This window comes from Pristiophorus japonicus, chromosome 13, assembly GCF_044704955.1.
Source record: "Pristiophorus japonicus isolate sPriJap1 chromosome 13, sPriJap1.hap1, whole genome shotgun sequence".
NCBI classification, from domain to species: domain Eukaryota; kingdom Metazoa; phylum Chordata; class Chondrichthyes; family Pristiophoridae; genus Pristiophorus; species Pristiophorus japonicus.
In genome coordinates, this window is record NC_091989.1 from 178215382 (window position 1) to 178235908 (window position 20527).

The 20527-nt window shown below is 45.2% G+C and overlaps 1 protein-coding gene across 1 annotated transcript in view; it reads right to left on the bottom strand.

Moving 5' to 3' along the window:
• Positions 1-2184: 2184 nt before the first annotated feature.
• The window catches only part of LOC139278984 (uncharacterized), a 212326-nt gene continuing 193983 nt past the window's right edge, over positions 2185-20527 (bottom strand). The window contains exons 4-5 of the mRNA XM_070898285.1: positions 16311-16524; positions 2185-2686 (exon numbers count right to left, since the gene is read on the bottom strand). Of these exons, the coding sequence (XP_070754386.1) occupies positions 2508-2686; positions 16311-16524 (393 nt within the window). The 3' untranslated portion in view covers positions 2185-2507. The remainder of the gene's footprint in view (positions 2687-16310; positions 16525-20527) is intronic.

A 20527-nucleotide genomic window follows, 5' to 3' on the forward strand; every position in this document is an offset into this window, starting at 1 on the left:
TGCAGCCGCTCCGAGACATCCTTGACCCTTGCACCAGGGAGGCAACATATCATCCTGGAGTCTTGGTTGCGGCCGCAGAAACTCCTATCTATTCCCCTTACAATAGAGTCCCCTATCACTATAGCTCTCCCACTCTTTTTCCCGCCTATCTATTCCCTGCAATACTTACCATTATATCTGCGCCGTCCAGCAAAAGTTCATCTAGTCTAATCCCAATTATCAGCTCTAGGGCCGCAACCCTGCAGGCCACGGCACTTCAAAGGGCCATCTAACCATCTCTTAAAAGTGGTGAGGGTTTCTGCATCCACCACTCTCTTCCAGGCAGCGAGTACCAGATCTCCACAATTCTCTGCGTAAAGAAGCCCCCCCTCAAATCCCCTCTAAACCTTCCACCAATCACCTTAAGACTATGCCTCTTCATAATAGACCCCTCCACCAATGGCAATAGACCGTTACCATCCACTATATCCAGGCCCCTCAAGATATCATGGAAGCATAGCGCTGAGGATCCCGCCCCGCTGACCAACGAACTGCTCTTCCTACTCCCCATGCTTGATGGCATTGACCAAAGCAATCGCCTTCGGCCTTCACCACAAACTGCATACCCTCGACATCAATCCCCTTCCCCTCCACAGCCATGGTCTCGGGCTGAACCAGACAGTTTGCAATCTTTGCATCCTATCTGACCTGTAGTTTTAAAAAATAATTCATTCTTCGGATGCGGGCGTCGCTGGCAAGACCGGCATTTATTGCCCATCCCCAATTGTGCGAGGTGGTGGTGATGAACCAACTTCTTAAACGGCTGCAGTCCGTGTGGTGAAGGTACTCCCACAGGGAGGTCCAGGATTTTGAACGATGAAGGGTTAGGGTTAGGGTTGGTGATACATATCCAAGTTGAGAGGTATGTGACTTAAAGGGGAACCCATATCTTCTCATCACAAAGACTGCCTACATCCATCTCCATAGCATCATCTGCCTCAGCCCATCTCCTGTTGTAACCCTCATCCATGTCTTTGTTTGCTCCAGGCTCAACTGTTCTGATGCTCTCCTGGCCGGCCTCCAATCTTCTACCCTCTGCAAACTTCAGCTCATCCAAAACTCAGCTGCCAGTATCTATTCCATCACCCCTATTCTCACTGACCTATTTTTAAATCCTAAATTGTCATCCTTGTGTTTAATCCCTTTATGGTCTTGCCCGCCCCATCACTAACCTCCTCCAGCCATCCAGCCCCCAAGGGAACTTTCCATCCTTCCAATTCTAACTTTTTGTGCCTCTTCCTCTCCGTTTTCCCCACTATTTGCAGCAGTGACTTCAGCTGCCTAGGCTCCATCTTCTGGAATTCCCTCCTTAAACCTTCCGCCTCTCCGTTTCCAAGTACCGGCTCATCCACCAGTGTTTTGGTCACCCCTCGCAATACCTCCTTTGGCTGGGCTGCTCATTAGTCATTACACCTCTATGAAATGTCTCGAGACATTTTATCTACATTAAAAGGCGCTATTATACAGCATCTGTATAATAGAAAAATCTCATGCAATCGCCCGTGAGAAATCTCCTTATTCAAGTACATATCATCAGAGGCAGTCCTTCGGAATCGAGGAAGATTTGTTTCCACTCGAAAAATGAGTCCTTAGCTGGCTGAACAGTCCAATACGAGAGCCGCAGTCCCCTTCACAGGTGGGACAGATAGTCGTTGTGCGAAAGGGTGGGTGGGACTGATGTACCGCACAATCTTTCTGCTGCCTGCGCTTGGCGATGAGACTTGAGGAGACTCAATTCATAGGGACCCTCGTGAATACCACCCAGAATCACAAACGAATGTACCCTAATACACAACTAAAGCCTGTAGACTCCATGTTCCTGAAAACACCATAACCTGATACTTACTTCTCAATCCCAAGTCTGATAAATACATCAAAACTCTTCAACCATGAGACTCCAGGAAGTAGAATCTCTTAGATTTACCACAGCAATCCACATCTGGGAATACTCAAGTTCCTGTGACCTAAATCCCTTATGAAGAGTCCACAGGATTAATAAATAGTGGTGTGTAGATTTTTAGAATAAGTGTTTGCGACTGCTACTGCATTGTTGACGACTTAGCTACTTCATGAACATCGTATAGGTCACGATTCAGAGATTCTCAAATAGAGGGTTTTTTAATTAACTAAGCATTGGGGAACTGATCCCTGTGTCTAGAGTTTTTTTTTATTAGCAAGTGAAATTATAATGTAAACTATGAGGCATACTCAAAGAACCAGTCATTTTCTTCACGTTGTGCTCTTTAACCAAGATGGAGCCTTTGAATTTCAATGTACCAATAAGTTTGAAGAGCTCTACCCACTTCACTGTGACCACCTCCATCGACAGAGCGAATAACCTCGACCAACAGTCACTCATGACCCAACATGGCGCCGAGCTCAAAGGATTCTTGCTCGCTTCTCATTCTTGATCCATCCATGCAGGTCAGATCTCTCTACACCTCAGAGACATTTCACTCCCTGCAGTCTCATTGGAACATGGTCACAGTCAAGCCATTCAGGCGGAAGTCCTCCGCAAGCTGCTTTGCGTGCCGGATTTTCTGAGAGAGTGCCTCGAAAACGTCGTTTTGGTCAACTGCCGTCGCCATTTTGTAAATAAATTCCTCCAAGGACTCCAGGCCTTTCAGCCCAAAGTTAACTCCACAGCCTGCAAACAAACAGAAGAATACATGAAGTGCCCACGTCAAACAAGAGGGAAGGGAAAGCAGTTAACAAAGAGGTGCATGCAGCGCACGGCAAGATCCACAAATACAAAAACCAGTTCAGCAAGATGTGCAGATCAAACCTTTACTTTAAATCAAGATTTTATTCATGGAATTCTACACAATTAATATAGCACCTTCACATCCTCACGAAGGTCCAATGCACTTTGCAGCCAATAATTGCTTTCCAAGTGGTAGTCAATGTAGGTAAAGGCAGCAGATAATTTGTGCACAGCAAGGTCCCACAAACAGCAATGAGGTAAATGACCAGACAATCTGTTTTAGTGTTAGAGAGGATGCAGAAAAGATTTACTGGAATGGTACCAAGAATAAAGGGATAAAGTTATGTGGAGAGACTGGAGAATCTGGGGTTGTTCTCCTTAAAGTAGTGAGGGTTAAGAGGAGGTTTGATGGAGGTGTTTAAAATCATTGATGGTTTGGATAGAACAACAAACTGTGTCCAGTGGCAGAAGGGTCAGTAAACAGAGGACATAGATTTAAGGTGATTGGCGACATGAGGAAATATATATATATATATATTTTTTAAACTGAACAGTTGGTGATCTGGAATGCACTGCCTGAATTGGTGGTGGAAGCTAGAAGGGAAAAAAATTACAGGGTTGTGGGGAAAGAGCTGGTCATTATCATATTGCTGTTTGTGGGAGTGCGCGCACATGTGAGCGTGTGTGGGAGCGTGTGCGTACGTGACTCCAGACCCACATCAATGTGGTTGACTCTTAACTGCCTCATCAGGACAACTACAGATGGCCAAAGTGCACAGGCAATTAATTTTTTTTTAACGTTTAAGAATAAAAACAAAATACTGGGAATGTTGGAAATCTCAGGTCAGGCAGCAGTAGCATCCATTTGTCATTTAATCTCTCCGATCACAGATCTTCCCTTTTGTTCTTTCCTCCCTTCCCCCGGTTCTGCACTTGTTTAAAACCTGTTATGTCATGTTTGTAACCTTCACATAACTGTAACCTTTATGTAACAACACTGTACACTGTATATACCTGAGTAATGCACACCTTGACCACAGGGGGTGAACTTGTGGGAGACACTCCTCACCTGGTCATCCAGGTGTATAAAGGGAGGTCCCACGCAGGGTTAGCACTTCTTGGTCCTGGGAATAAAGGTTCAGGTCACGTAGTGACCTTGTCTGCAGTACATGCCTCGTGTGATTCTGTAGTAAGGTGCAAGGACACTACATGTTACACGTGGGAAAATGTGAGGTTATCCACTTTGGCAGAAATAATAGCAAAACAATTTTTAATTTAAATGGAGAAAAATTGCAAAGTGCTGCAGTACAGAGGGACCTCCTGGGGGTCCTTGTGCATGAAACACAAAAGGTTAATATGCAGGTACAGCAAGTAATGAGGAAGACAAATGGAATGTTGTCCTTTATTGCAAGGGGGATAGAGTATAAAAGCAGAGAAGTCCTGCTACAACTGTACAGGGTATTGGTGAGGCCACACCTAGAGTACTGCATACATTTTCGGTTTCCATATTTAAGGAAAGATATACTTGCATTGGAGGCTGTTCAGAGAAGGTTCACTCGGTTGATTCCGGAGATGACTTACGAGATAGGTTGAGCCTATACACTTGGGAGTTCAGAAGAATCTTATTGAAATTATAAGATAATGAGGGGCTCGACAAGGTGGGATGCAGAGAGGATATTTCCACTCATAGAGGAAACTAAAACTAAGGGACATAATCTTTGAATAAGCAGCCACCCACTTAAAACTGAGATAAGGAGGAATTTCTTCTGAGGGTTGTAAATCTGTGGAATTCTCTGCCCCAGAGAGCTGTGGAGGCTGGGTCATTGACTATAATTAAGGCGGAGATAGATAGATTTTTGAGCGATAAGGGAGTAAAGGGTTATGGAGAGCGGGCAGGGAAGTGGAGCTGAGTCCATGATCAGATCAGCCATTTGGAAAGCAGTGACAGGATCAGTCCAAGTCAGCATGGATTTATGAAAGGGAAATCATGCTTGACAAATCTTTTGAGGATGTAACTAGCAGAGTGGACAAGGGAGAACCAGTGGATGTGGTGTATTTGGACTTTCAAAAGGCTTTTGACAAGGTTCCACACAAGGGATTAGTGTGCAAAATTAAAGCACATGGTATTGGGGGTAATGTATTGACGTGGATAGAGAACTGGTTGGCATTCAGGAAGCAGAGAGTCGGGATAAATGAGTCCTTTTCAGAATGGCAGGCAGTGACTAGTGGAGTGCCGCAGGGCTCAGTGCTGGAACCCCAGCTATTTACAATATACATCAATGATTTAGATGAAGAAATTGAGTGTAATATCTCCAAGTTTGCAGATGACATTAAGCTGGGTGGCAGTGTGAGCTGTGAGGAGGATGCTAAGAGGCTGCAGGGTGACTTGGACAGGTTAGGTGAGTGGGCAAATGCATGGCAGATGCAGTATAATGTGGATAAATGTGAGGTTATTCACTTTGGTGGCAAAAATACAAAGGCAGAATATTATCTGAATGGTGACAGATTCGGAAAAGGGGATGTGCAACGAGACCTGGGTGTCATGGTACATCAGTCATTGAAGGTAGGCATGCAGGTACAGCAGGCAGTGAAGGCGGCAAATGGCATGTTGCCTTCATAGCTAGGGGATTTGAATATAGGAGCAAGGAGGTCTTACTGCAGCTGTACAGGGCCTTGGTGAGGCCTCACCTAGAATAGTGTTCAGTTTTGGTCTCCTAATCTGAGGAAGGACGTTCTTGCTATTGAGGGACTGCAGCGAAGATTCACCAGACTGATTCCCGGGATGGCAGGACTGACATATGAGGAGAGACTGGATCGACTGGGCCTGTATTCACTGGAGTTTAGAATAATGAGAGGGGATCTTATAGAAACATATAAAATTCGGATGGGACTGGACAGGTTAGATGCAGGAAGAATGTTCCTGATGTTGGGGGGGGTCCTGAACCAGGGGTCACAGTCTAAGGATAAGGGGCAAGCCATTTAGGACTGAGATGAGGAGAAACATCTTCACTCAGAGAGTTGTTAACCTGTGGAATTCCCTACCGCAGAGTGTTGTTGATGCCAGTTCGTTAGATATATTCAAGAGGGTGTTGGATATGGCCTTTACATCTAAAGGGATCAAAAGGTATGGAGAGAAAGTAGGAAAGGGGTACTGAGGTTGAATGATCAGCCATGATCTTATTGAATGGTGGTGCAGGCTCGAAGGGCCGAATGGCCTACTCCTGCACCCATTTTCTATGTTTCTATGATCTTATTGAATGGCAGAGCAGGCTCAAGGGGCCAGTGTTGTTCTTATGTTCTTATGTCTAACTTTTTCTAGTCCTGACAAAAGGTCACCAACCTGAATCATTGACTCTGTTTCTCTCCCCACAGATGCTGCCAGACCCTGTTGAGTATTTCCAACATTTACAAGCTTTTAAGAATAGCCAAGATAGATGGCTCATAGGAAAAGAGTAGCCAAGGGATATGGAAACAGGGCAGGCACATGGGATTACAACTACTGCTCATCTCAACACCAACACAGAGTGCTTGGGTTGTTTCTGTTGTAATTTATATCTAACTCTATGTTTTACCGTCGCGATTCTATTTGTTCCACTCCAGGGACTTGAGCACAAAATCCAGCCTAATACTCCAGTGCAGGACTGAGGGAGTGCTGCACTGTCGGAGGTGCCGACTTTCAGATGAAACGTTAAACCAAGGCCCCGCTGCTCTCTCAGGTGGAGGTAAAAGATTCCATGACACTATTTCGAAGAGCAGGGGAGTTATCCCCGGTGTCCTGTAGCCACTATTTATCCCTCCACCAACATCACTAAAAAACAGATTATCGGGTCATTATCACATTGCTGTTTGGGGAGCTTGCTGTGCACAAATTGGCTGCTGCGTTTCCCATAATACAACAGTGACTACACTTCAAAAAGTACTTAGTTGGCTGTAAAGCACTCTGGGACATCCTGAGGTCATAAAAGGCGCTATAGAAATGCAAGTTTTTCTTTCATGCTCTGTGTGTATAGAAACATAGAAACATAGAAAATAGGTGCAGGAGTAGGCCATTCGGCCCTTCTAGCCTGCACCGCCATTCAATGAGTTCATGGCTGAACTGCCAATCTTCGGAATGAGCCTACCACCTTTGCTTAATTTTGTCTCATACTCTATGTTCTTCCCACAGCTCTGTGGAAACCTAATATGTGGGTTTTGACAGTTGCTTAAAATGAGATTAGATAGATACATGCTGTTGCCCCAATTGAAATGATATTTGACAGGACCAAACCAACGGAGAAGCAAAAAGGTGGCAAAGTTGCAAGTGCGTGGATATAAATTAAAATTAGCAGGACTCCACTTTTACTGGTCAGTTGAGACAGGTTTTAAAAATCCCTCCTTTTCTATCCAGGCTACTTGCAGAGAGCCAACCCTTCCTGTGATATTCGAGCAATTGCACCGAATGTGCTCCACAACAACATGGATGCTGCAATCACGGTACCAAAGGAGCAATAATTCCGTGCTACATCCCAAACTCCAATAGAAACTAGTTATGTATTAATGCTGGGGGGTCACCAGACACCAGAGGGCGGCGCGGTCGGAGGTCATCGGGCTGTATGCATGTGGCGTGTGTGCTTGGTGCCCTGTATATAAGCTGGGTGTCTTTGTCAAGCTGGCACTCTTCGGCTGGAATAAAGATGCACCTGAGTGAGCTTACAGTAAGTAACCAGACTCTTGAGTCATTACAAAACTGAAAATCCAGCGCAGTAGGAAGCCATTGGTCTCAGCTCATCGGTGCTGGTTGCTCAGAGAATCATAGAAGTTTACAGCACAGAAGGTAGCCATTCAGTCCATCGAGTTTGTGCCGGCCAAAAAAGAGCTTTTCAGCTCTTGGTCCATTGCCTTGTAGGTTACGGCACTTTTTAAATGCGATGAGGGTTTCTGCCTCTACCACCCTTTCAGGCAGTGAGTTCCGGACCCCCACCACCCTCTGGGTGAAAAAAGTTCTCCTCAACTCTCCTCTAATCCTCCACCAATTACTTTAAATCTACGCCCCCTGGTTATTGACTCATCTGCTAAGGGAAATAGGTCCGACCTATCCACTCTATCTAGAGCCCTTCATAATTTTATTCACCTCAATTAGGTCTCCCCTCAGCCTCCTCTGCTCCAAAGAATAAAAAAAGAAATAAGCTAACTACAGTGGAGCTGCTTTCTATATTTTCAATTCCCTAGTTTCCTCCCTTTACCCTTTAATATTTTATCTTCTTCAAAAGATATTACCTAATTCCATCTTAAATGCTCTCTTGTTTCAGTAGTCGCATGGGTAATCTATTTCATGTCGCCATAACTTTTTGCATGAATTTCTTTTCTAACCTCAATGGTTAACCCTGGAATGGTTAACACATTGGTCTCACATTCACATTTCTGTACGGGATTAAAACAGGGCTAACAGTACTCGCCTCACAAGAGTTAGCCCAGGTTGCTTTGAGCCTCAAGGCCAGAGGATGTGGTCTGTCTGGTTTATGGAGCTTGATTCCTGGCTGGCCCCCCACATTCTACCCTCTGTAAAATTGAGGTATTTCAAAACTCTACTGCCCGTGTCCTAACTCACACCAAGTCCCATTCACCCATCTGTGCTGGCTGACTTACCTTGGCTCCCGGTTAAGCAACCCCTTGATTTTAAAGTTCTCATCCTCGTTTTCAAATCCTTCCATGGCCTCACCCCTCCCCATCTCTGTAATCTGCTCCAGTCCCACAACGCTCCGAGATATCTCCGCTCCTCTAATTCTGGCCTTTTGAGCATCCCTGATTTTAATCGTTCCCCCATTGGTGGCCGTGCCTTCTGCTGCCTAGGCTCCAAGCTCTGGAATTCCCTCCCTAAACATCTTCACCTTTCCTCTTTTGAGTCACTCCTTAAAACCTACCTCTTTGACCAGGTTTTTGGCGATTTGCTCTAATATCTCCTTATGTAGCTCGGTGTCAAATTTTGTTTGGTAACACTCCTGTGAAGCTCCTTGGGACATTTTACTACATTAAAGGTGCTATATAAATGCAAGCTGTTGTTGTTGCTTACATCAACGATGGAGTGGGTTGGTTTAGATGAATTTTCCTTGCAATATCTGCCCATCTGCTTCTGTATGCCCCCTTTAACTTACCCAAGCACAGTACCCCGAGGGCTTGGTTGGTAATTTCACCAACCAGGTACATGACTCCTCTCCACAGGTCAGGAAGATTCCAAGCCCAACCTCTGTTCTATGCTGATCTCAATGAGAACAGTATGACTGTTACAATTAGTATCGGTGCCCCCGAGTCAGGGAAGAGGAGAGGCTAAATAAGCAGGATTCCCAATCCTGATTGCAATTAAGAGATCCTTGTCCAAAATTAGAAATGATTAGCTGTCATGGTAAACAGCTCAACAGCATCATCATCTTTCTAGCCTTAAGTAAAAAGAATTAATAAGAAAAAGAAGCCAATGCCTGCAAAACTAAAATGTAATATCCTGTCACTATAAAAGTTCTGGATGAATTATTACAATTAAAGATTGGGGCGACCATAAATCATTTCTTCAGGCAGCAGTTTATCTAAAAGTCTAATAAGTTTAGAGCCAACCATCCATGGTAATCGTGTAAAAGACCGTTCAAGGGAGACAAATGTCGAATGATTGATCCTTGTAAAAAGTGGTTCTGAAGCTACCATTGAAAAATATTGATCTGACATGCAACATCTTACACAAGACATGACTGCTGTGTAGCAACAAGCCCAGGTTATTTTAAAAACACAAATGACAAGGAGGTTGGTGTCTTTCACTTCTGTGTCATACAGCCAGTTACGGAGTTGCTGTAATTGAGAGATGCTAACAAGCCTCGGGGGAAGATTCACTGAGCACCGTTTCCTGTGAAATGTTGCATGCATTTTTGAGAACACCTCGCTGATGTTGGTTAGATCATCACTAACATGCAGCAAACAGAGGAAATCTCCCCATGCTAACATGTGCGGGAAGAGGCTAATCAATCAACTAATTGAGTTGCGATGATTCGGAATGCTCCACCTGAAAGAGTGGGGGAAAACCGATTCATTAATAACTTTCAAAAGGGAAGTGGATAAATACTCGAGAAAGAAATTGCAGGGCTAAGGGGAGAAGAGTGGGGGAGCGGGATTAATTGGATAGCTCTTTCAAAGAGCCAACACAGGCACGATAAGCTGAATGATCTTGCTCTGTGCTGTATTGCTCTGTGCTGTATCATTCTATGAAGTCTTATTAAACATGGGCCCTTAAATTGGGCAACTTACTGTCATCTGTTAGCGCTGGAATTCTGGTGAAAAATGGCAGCCGCCACTCTAACGCCATTCTCTTGCGGCTGCCATTTTATTGATGGCTTTAGCACTGCCAATAACAGCGCTGGCCCTGGAGATGCAAATGGGGAGAGAGAGTGACGTCATTCGGTGTGCAATGTCGACTTAATGTCACACTCTACGAACTTTAACCTTAGTGCTGGGTTCTGAGCTCGCTCTGAAAAGCAAACATGCCGCAGACTGACCGATGCTGTCAGCATTTCTTAAAGGGACACACAATTCTTTCTGGTAAGTTTGCTTTTAAGTTTTTGGACTGGATTTTTTTGATTTTATTGAAGTGTTCAGGGAGTGCGGCTGAACGCTTGAAAGGCCTCAGATGGTAAAGAAAGGCTTTGGAGAAGACAGAAAATGCTGAAAATACTCATCTGGCAGTACCCTAGGAGAGAGAAACAGAGATCAGGTCTCAGGTTGAGATGCTGCCTGACCTGCTCAGTATTTCCAGCATTTTATGTTTTTATGTTTCAGATTTACAGCATCCGCTTGCAGAGGGAAGAGGAAGATACAGAAGAGGAAGGTGCAGAAGAGGAAGGTGCAGAAGAGGAGGAAGCAATCCAGACAGCCACTTTCTGGCCGGAATATCTGGGATGGAATCATCCACTGCAGTACCAATGACCACAATCCCAATTCCCCTTCTAACATTTGTCCCACACCTTACCTTCCCTCTGTTACTGACCATCACAGCGTCCTTTTGGCCACAATGCTGAAATAAAAGTCACTATAAAGCAACTTTCCCATCGAACATTATACATCTATTGATCCAACATGACATCAAGGAATCAGGTCATCAATCACCCTTATGCTTTCCCTTAGTGACTGTCTCATGTGTGCCTTTGCCTATTCTACTGATGACATGCAGTGCTATCCCTGTGGCTGCAGCATGGCTGGTGGAAGGCTGCTGACTTTCAGCGGGGGACACTGCAAATGGCCTTGCTGGTCGACCTTGAGGAGCTGGTGACTGGAAGTGTGAGATTGAGTGATGGTGTTTCTTCATCACTCTCCTCTCCCTCTTCTTGGTCAACCACTGGCTGAGCAGGCTGCATTTCTTGGTGTGTGAAATGAGGAAAGCACAAGGTTGGCGTTGTGGTGAGGGGAGGGCGGGAAAGCAGGAAAGCATGTGAGGAGGATACCATATGAGCACACCAGCATCTTGTATTCTTTCAGCCCTGCTGCTAGCCAAGGGTTCAGCTATGCCCCTGCCAAGAATGGCCAGCTGTGTCTCCTCCAAGTGGGTGAGGTGAAGCTAGGAATGGGAGGTGTGCCTCATGTTTGGTATAGATTATTCGATGAGTGTGTTGGGGGGGGGGGCGGTGAGGGGTGGAGGTTGGCGGTGAGGGGGTCATGCATTGAGATGTGTGAGAGGCTAGTGGTGCAGTTGGTAGGAGACGGCTTTTCAAGATGCATTCACTGACCTTAAGATGTAATTGGCATCATGAAGATATGGTTCCAGCGTGACCAAGGCTGGGAACTCAACATTTAGAAGGACAGACAGAAAGGAAAAGGAGGTGGGGTGGCGTTGCTGGTTAAAGAGGAAATTAATGCAATAATAAGGAAGGACATTAGCTTGGATGCTGTGGAATCTGTATGGGTGGTGCTACGGAATACCAAAGGGCAGAAAATGCTTGTGGGAGTTGTGTACAGACCACTAAACAGTAGTAAACAGATGGTGACAGCATCAAACAAGAAAATAGGGATGCGTGCAATAAAGGTACAGCAGTTATCATGGGTGACTTTAATCTATATATAGATTGGGCTAACCAAACTGGTAGCAATGCGGTGGAGGAGGATTTCCTGGAGTGTATTCGGGATGGTTTTCTCGCCCAATATGTCAAGGAACCAACTAGAGGGCTGGCCATCCTAGACTGGGTGATGTGTAATGAGAAAAAACTAATTAACAATCTTGTTGTGTGACGCCTCTTGGGGAAGAGTGACCATAATATGGTAGAATTCTTTATTAAGATGGAGAGTGACACAGTTAATTCAGAGACTAGGGTCCTGAACTCGGGGAAAGGTAACTTCGATGGTATGAGACGTGAATTGGCTAGAATCGACTGGCGAGTGATACTTAAAGGGTTGACGGTGGATTGGCAATGGCAAACATTTAAAGATCACATGGATCAACTTCCACAATTGTACATCACTGTCTGGAGTAAAAATAAAACGGGGAAGGTGGCTCAACCGTGGCTAACAAGGGAAATTAAGGATAGTGTTAAATCCAAGTATGAGGCATATAAATTGGCTAGAAAAAGCAGCAAACCTGAGGACTGGGAGAATTTTGTAATACAGCAGAGGAGGACAAAGGGTTCAATTAGAAGGGGAAAAATAGAGTGTGAGAGGAAGCTTGCTGGGAACATTAAAAAAAATGACTGCAAAAGCTTCGATAGATATGTGAAGAGAAAAAGATTAGTGAAAACAAACGTAGATCCCTTGCAGTCAGATTCAGGTGAATTTATAATGAGGAACAAAGAAATGACGGACCAGTTGAACAAATACTTTGGTTCTGTCTTCACAAAGAAAGACACAAATAACCTTCCGGAAATACTAGGGGACCGAGGGTCTAGTGAGAAGGAGGAACTGAAGGATATCCTTATAAAGCGGGAAATTGTGTTCGGGAAATTGGTGGGATTGAAGGCCGATAAATCCCCGGGGCCTGATAGTCTGCATCCCAGAGTACTTAAGGAAGTGGCCCTAGAAATAGTGGATGCATTGGTGATCATTTTCCAACAGTCTATCAACTCTGGATCATTTCCTATGGACTGGAGGGTAGCTAATGTAACACCACTTTTTAAAAAAGGAGGGAGAGAGAAAACAGGTAATTATAGACCGGTTGGCCTGACATCAATAGTGGAAAAATGTTGGAATCAATTATTAAAGATGTAATAGCAGCGCATTTGGAAAGCAGTGACAGGATCGGTCCAAGTCAGCATGGATTTATGAAAGGGAAATCATGCTTGACAAATCTTCTGGAATTTTTTGAGAATGTAACTAGTAGAGTGGACAAGGGAGAACCAGTGGATGTGATGTATTTGGACTTTCCAAAGGCTTTTGACAAGGTCCCACACAAGAGATTGGTGTGCAAAATGAAAGCATATGGTATTAGGGGTAATGTACTGACGTGGATAGAGAACTGGTTGGCAGACAACAAGCAGAGAGTCGGGATAAACGGATCCTTTTCAGAATGGCAGGCAGTGACAAGTGGAGTACCTCAGGGCTCAGTGCTGGGACCCCCGCTCTTTACAATATACTCAATGATTTAGATGAAGGAATTGAGTGTAATATCTCTCCAAGTTTGCAGATGACACGAAACTGGGTGGTGGTGTGAGCTGTGAGGAGGATGCTAAAAGACTGCAGGGTGATTGGACAGGTTAGGTGAGTGGGCAAATGCGTGGCAGATGCAGTATAATGTGGATAAATGTGAGGTTATCCACTTTGGTGGCAAAAACACAAAGGCAGAATATTATCTGAATGGCAGCAGATTAGGAAAGGGGGGAGGTGCAACGAGACCTGGGTGTCCTGGTTCATCAGTCATTAAAAGTTGGCATGCAGGTACAGCAGGTGGTGAAGAAGGCAAATGGTATGTTGGCCTTCATAGCTCGGGGATTTGATTATGGGAGCAGAGAGATCTTACTGCAGTTGTACAGAGCCTTGGTGAGGCCTCACCTAGAATATTGTGTTCAGTTTTTGTCTCCTAATCTGAGGAAGGACATACTTGCTATTGAGGGAATGCAGCGAAGGTTCACCAGACTGACACATGAGGAGACTGGATCGACTGGGCCTGTATTCACTGGAGTTTAGAAGAATGAGAGGGGATCTCATAGAAACATATAAAATTCTGACGGGACTGGAAAGGTTAGATGCGGGAAGAATGTTCCCGATGTTGGGGAAGTCCAGAACTAAGGGACACAGTCTAAGGATAAGGGGTAAGCCATTTAGGACTGAGATGAGGAGAAACTTCTTCACTCAGAGAGTTGTTAACCTGTGGAATTCCCTACCGCAGAGAGTTGTTGATGCCAGTTCATTGGATATATTCAAGAGGGAGTTAGATATGGCCCTTATGGCTAAGGGGATCAAGGGGTATGGAGAGAAAGGAGGAAAGGGGTACTGAGGGAATGATCAGCCATGATCTTATTGAATGGTGGTGCAGGCTCAAAGGGCATACTCCTGTACCTATTTTCTATGTTTCTATGAACACTGGTCTGAGGCCATGAAGCTTCTTTGGGCACAGGAGCCAGGTCGTGGGGGCGAAACTGCTGGCAGTGACGGCCTCAGTGATCTGGTCCCACATTGTTCTTTCTAGAGGACCCTTTGGTCCCTGTGGGTAGAGGACCTCTCATGCACAAAGTTGGAGTGCTGTGTGCGACACCCTGAATGCCCATTCCCTGGTATGCCATTTGTGTTCATATTTTAGCATTTTTTTCCCTGTTAGGTGCGGAAGACAATTCAGCTTCAAGAGCTGAAGACTTCCATTTGGGAATTCTTTTTAATGTTTTTTTTTTGCAAATAGTACTGTAGTGCAGTTGTAAAGGCTAAAAACTGTCTAGTTTTACATGATATTTATTTTTTCATTTCAGAAGGCAGTTTCCCTTTAAGGGGCCAACACTGCTTTCTGAAGTGACAGCCTGGCTTTTAGAGAAGGCGATTCTTGCTGCCATGATGCAATGACCTCCCATCAGGACAAACGCCACTAAAACGGTATCGCAAGGTAAGTTTAGCGCTGGGCTAAGTTAATTAGCCACCAGTACCAATTTACCAGGCCTGTCAACGCCACCATTTTCGCTGGCCGTCAACACCAGCAGGTTTTAACTGATATCGAATTTCTAGGCCATGGTTCTTTGAAAATGTGAAGTCTCTGCCAATAAAATCAAAATGTAATATTCCGTTACTATGAAACGCCACTAATAATTACTGAAATTACTGGGTTGGGGAGAGCACCAATTATTTCCTCCTATTGCAACAGTTTAACTGAAAGTCTAATAATTTGAGTCAATCATCGATTGAACTCCCTACCCACCTTCATTATTTCTATAGTGTTCACATTTGGAAAACATGTCATTCTTCTGCACAACGCGCAAAATAGAAGCTTCACTCAACAGGATCCAGACCCATAACTTGCAGCGCATTAGATTTTTATTTTAAATGACCATCTTCGTGCACTGTTCATAATGATCTCGGTATCTCTAATGCATCTTCCCTCGCCAAGGGGCTGACTCGAGCTCAGTGTCTGATATTTAGCAGGAGGCAGGGCGGAAGGAGATCTGAACAGGAAACCTGGAAGTATTGGTTTCCCAGATGTCCTGCTAACAGTATGTTAGATCTTTTCACCAGGCTTCCCACCCGACAGCCAGCCTAATTGACCAGCGTCAGACAAGAAAGCCTGCAGCACAAGGCCGCAACCAGGGAGCAGAGAGGGAGGGAGAGATTGTGGGGTGGAGGAGAGAGAGTTGGAAATCATGTGGGTGGGAGGTTTGCGCAATTGCGGGCAGGAAAGAAGGTAAGCTTGTAGGGCCGGGGTAAGCAGTCCTGCCCCCCCTGGCCCACAGGTAGTGCCATTAATGCACTTACCTGATGGATATGGCCCTCCACGTCTCCTTTTACCTGCTGGGTTTCCGAAGGCATGGGAAATGGCTGAATTGGGTAAAAACTAAAAAGCCTATTACAATAGAGGCACAGCCTCCTTGAACCGATTTTACTGACTGATCTGCCTCCTGAGAGCGGATTGGTCGGCTCCAACTCCGATCAGCCTTAAAACCCGGAAGTGAGCGGGTCGGCGACGGGTTGGAGATTTGACATCTCATCCGAACCAAACCCACCCATTCTCAAGGGTTAAAACCCCCTCCTCACCCAGTGAGTCAGGCACTGGCAATGTTCCTGTACCTGACCCAAGGTAGGGTCTTTTTTCCACGTCTGGTCCTAGGATGGTGCAGGTCAGCAGGCCATGTGATTGTTTGGAGCAGGAGCAGTGCAGCCAAGCCCAATCCTGCCTTCAAGCACCATCCACATTTTCCAGACGGACAGGCTCACTGGACTAGCAAGATGGGGAAATGGGTTTAATCAGGCAGAGTCTGAGCCAATGAAAAAAGTCTACCCACGTCTGCTGAGGTCCATTAACTCAGCGGAGACTCAGGAATATCCCCGGGATATCTGACTGTGTATTGACCAACAGAACCACTGGGAAGCCATACAAACACTTTTATAAAATGGATTTCCCCTTCATTGTACAGTTATTTCTTCATCTCTTTACCTGTGTCAAAGTTTAAGACTCTAGCTGCTTCGCCCTCTATGGTGACCACAACATTATCTCCTTCGATGTAGGCCGCCGTGACCCGCCTGTGTGACAGCATGATCTCAAATAGTCTTCGGCTGCACTGCAGGAGGTGGATTGTCAAGTCATTCACTCTGGGTTCTATATCTGTTTTGTACGCATTGAAAGATTGATGAAATATATTCTTCATTATCTGCAAGGAAGGAAGAGAGCATTTTGTTTGTGAGATTTATCTCTCAGTCGAACCAATGGATCCACAGGTGATAGCGTCAGCCTGTATCAGGGGCTTACAGGAAAATCCCGACAAAATTATTTCCACCGTTTTAGCTGTCCGCAGGGGTGGTTCCCACAATATGGCTCAAGGTCCACTTCCAGGCCAACTCTTCCACCCGCGGCTCTTGTGAATCTCTACTTGGCTCTGGGATATCACCAGTGTCAACGATTTAGTGATTGACTTGCCATTTTAATTCCCTGTTCCACTCCCACTCTGATCTCTGTGCTCGGCCTCCTGTTCAACGGAAGCTCGAGGAACAGCACCTCATCTTTTGATGAGGCTCTTTACAATTTTCCGAACTCAACATTGAGTTGAACAATTACAGATCATAACCACTGCTCCCATATTTTCGGACAGCATTGGTTGTAATGATTCTGCTTTTGGCATTTTCAACTCCTCAAGACCCATCTTTTGTTTCTCTACTTGTCCCATTACTGCTCCTTTTGTCTTGCACCAGCATCCACTATGTCACTGAGTCTCTCCTGCCTTCCACCCCATCACAGACCTTTCCTTCTGTTCTTGTTTCTTCTTCCCCCCCGCCTTTCCCTGCCTCTGGTCAACACGTCGCAACCTCCCTGAGAATCGAGCACCTTTAAATGTAGTAAAACATCCCAAAATGTTTCACAGCAGCATTAGATTCATAGAATCATAGAATGGTTACAGCACAGAAGGCGGCTATTCGACCCATCGAGCCCATGCTGGCTCTCAGCTAGTCCCACTCCCCAGCTAGTCCCACTCCCCTGCCCTTTCCCGTAGTCCTACAATTCTTTTTCTCTCAGATATTTATCCAACTCCCTTTTGAAAGATAAAATTGAGTCTGCCTCCACCACTCTTTCAGGCAGGGCATTCCAGATCCTAACCACGCTGCGTAAAAAAGTTTTCCTCATGTCACCTCTGGTTATTCTGCCAATCACCTTAAATCTGTGTCCTCTGGTTTTCGAGTCCTCTGCCAATGGGAACAGTTTCTCTCTATCTACTCTGTCCAGACCCCTCATAATTTTGAGCACCTCAATCAAATCTCCTCACTCGCCTCTGCTCGAAGGAGAACAACCCCAGCTTCTCCAGTCTATCCCCGTAACTGAAGTCCCTCATCCCTGGAATCATTCTCGTAAATCTTTGCTGCACCTTCTCTAAGGCCTTCACATCCTTTCTAAAGCATGCTGCCCAGAATTGGACACAAGACTCCAGTTGGGGCTGAACCAGTGTTTTATACAGGTTCATCATAATTTCTACACTTTTGCACTCTATATCTCTATTCATGAAGCCCAGCATCTCCCGCAAGCCATTTTAACTACTTTCTCAACCTGCCCTGCTACCTTCAACAACTTGTGCACACATATCCCCAAACAAAATCTGACACTGTGCCACACAAGGAAAAATTAGGGCCGATAGGGTCAAATAGGTATAGAAGTAGCCTTTAAGGAACATCGTGAGAGGAAAGAGAGGTAGAGAGGCGAAGAAGTTTAGGGAGGAAATTCCAGAGCTTAGGGCCCAAGGAGCTGAAGGCACGGCAGTAATGATGGAATGATGAAAATCAGAGATGCTCAAGAGGTCAGAATTAGAGGAGCACAGATATCTCGGGGGGGGGGGGGGGGGGGGAGTTGTGGGGCTGGAGGAGATTAGAGATAGGGAGGGGCAAGGCCATGGAGGGATTTGAAAACAAGGATGGGAATTTTGAAATCGAGACGTTGCTTAACCGGGAACCAATGTAGGGTCAGCGAGCGCAGGGGTGATGGGTGAGTGCGACTTGGTGCGAGTTAGGACACAGGCAGCCTTGTTTTGGATGACGTCAAGTTTACCACAAATATGAATGGAAATACCACCAAAAAACACAAACACTTAAAATAAGTTTTAAAAAAACATTGTTTATTTAAAATTAAGCAAAATGGAATTGAATAATTTAAAACAAATTTAATTTTGAAAAATACATTTACATATTTTAAAGGGTCTAAAAATCTTAGCTTATTTAACAGGATTTTAAACGTTTAAATTATTGGGGGCGGGGGGGGGGGGGGGGGAAGAAAAAAGTATTTTTCTATCCTTTAAAGTCTTACGCTGATGAAAGCAAATAGCTCAACTCTACGCCCGCGGAGGCCCTTTACTTCCAGATGCGTACGGTCTGTCAAGAGGATTCGCATGCCTAAACCCAGAATGTGCGGGGCCCCTATGGGTGCATGTGCAGCTTGTAGAGGTTGAAAATTCAGGGCCTTTATGTTCCCTGGCATTAGCATTAGTATTCTGAGCTCCATTACCAAAGCAGACATTACAACCACTCAATGTGCCACTTAGCTGGCAGTGATGACATCATGCTATCAGCAGATTGACATTTCCATGAATGAAAACCCTTTGGTGTGAAGACAACAGCAGACTATAATTACAGGGCTAACATTCCCATTAAACAGAGTCTAGGAGTGACATCTGGCCCACCTTCTGCTGCTTCTCTGTAAATGTCTGACATTGTACTGAAAACTAGGGATGTGCAGGTGGATACATACGATCTGCAGTTTCAGATTTTTTTTAAATTGTTCCAGGGTATAATATATTTGCTTCATGGATTCTTTGCTTAAGAATTCATAGGAACACATTGCTAATAAAATAAATAGTTTTTAATAGCAAAGGTTTATCACACTGCACATTACCAGTTCATCCACCAAGCTCACAACCATTTGCCTCAGCATGGATCCCTGAACCCAACTGGCTGGGGTTTTATTGAGTCTTGTGAACATCATGACTGGCTAAGCTACTCCCAGCTCAACAGCTCTATAAACCTGTGAGCATACTCACAGGTGAATATATTACACTGGGATGTGGGAATCGCTGGCAAGGCCAGCATTTATTACCCATCCCCAATTGTCAGAGAAGGTGGTAGTGAGCCACCATCCTGAACCGCTACAGTCCGTGTGGTGAAGGTACTCCCATAGTGCTGTTGGGAGGGAATTCCAGGATTTTGATCCAGTGAAGAAGAAACAGCAATATTTTTCCAGGTCAGGATGGTGTGTGACTTGGAGGGGAACTTGCAGGTGATGGTGTCCCCATGCACCAGCTGCTCTTTTCCTTCTAGGTGGTAGACTTCGTGGGTTTGGGGAGGTGCTGCAGTGCATCTTGTAGATGGTACACACTGCAGCCACGGTGCGCCGGTGATGGAGGGAGTGAATGTTTAAGGTGGTGGATGGGGTGCCAATCAAATGGGCTGCAATGTCCTGGATGATGTCGAGCTTCGAGTATTGTTGGAGCTGCACTCATCCAGGCAAGTGCAGAGTATTCCATCACACTCCTGACTTGTGCCTTGTAGATGGTGGAAAGGCTTTGGGGAGTTAGGAGGAGAGACCCTCACTGCAGAATACCCAGCCTCTGACCTGCTCTTGTTGTTACAGTATGTGTGTGGCTGATCTAGTTAAGATTCTGGTCAATGGTGACCCCCCGCGATGGGGTTTCGGCGATGATAATGCCATTGAATGTCAACCGGTGGTGGATAGATGCTCACTTGTTGGAGATGATCATTTCCTGGCACTTGTGTGGTGCAAATGTTATTTGCCATTTATCAGCCCAAGCCTGGATGTCATCCTATAGCATTGCTGCAAATGTGGCAGAGTGGCAAAGTAGTCAGTATTTTGTGGATTCCTTCCTGACGCATACTGGTGAGAGGAAACTAAATGATGGAATACTCTCCACTTGCCTGGATGAGTGCAGCTCCAATAACACAAGAAGCTCAACACCATCCAGGACAATGCTGCCCATTTGATCTACACCCCATCCACCACCTTAAACATTCACTCCCTCTACCAACGGCACTCCATGACAGCAGTGTGTACCATCTATAAGATGTACTGCAACAACTTGCCTTTATATAGTGCCTTTCATGACCTCCGGATGCCCCAAAATTAAATACTTTTTTGAGGTGTAGTCACTGTTGTAATGTGGG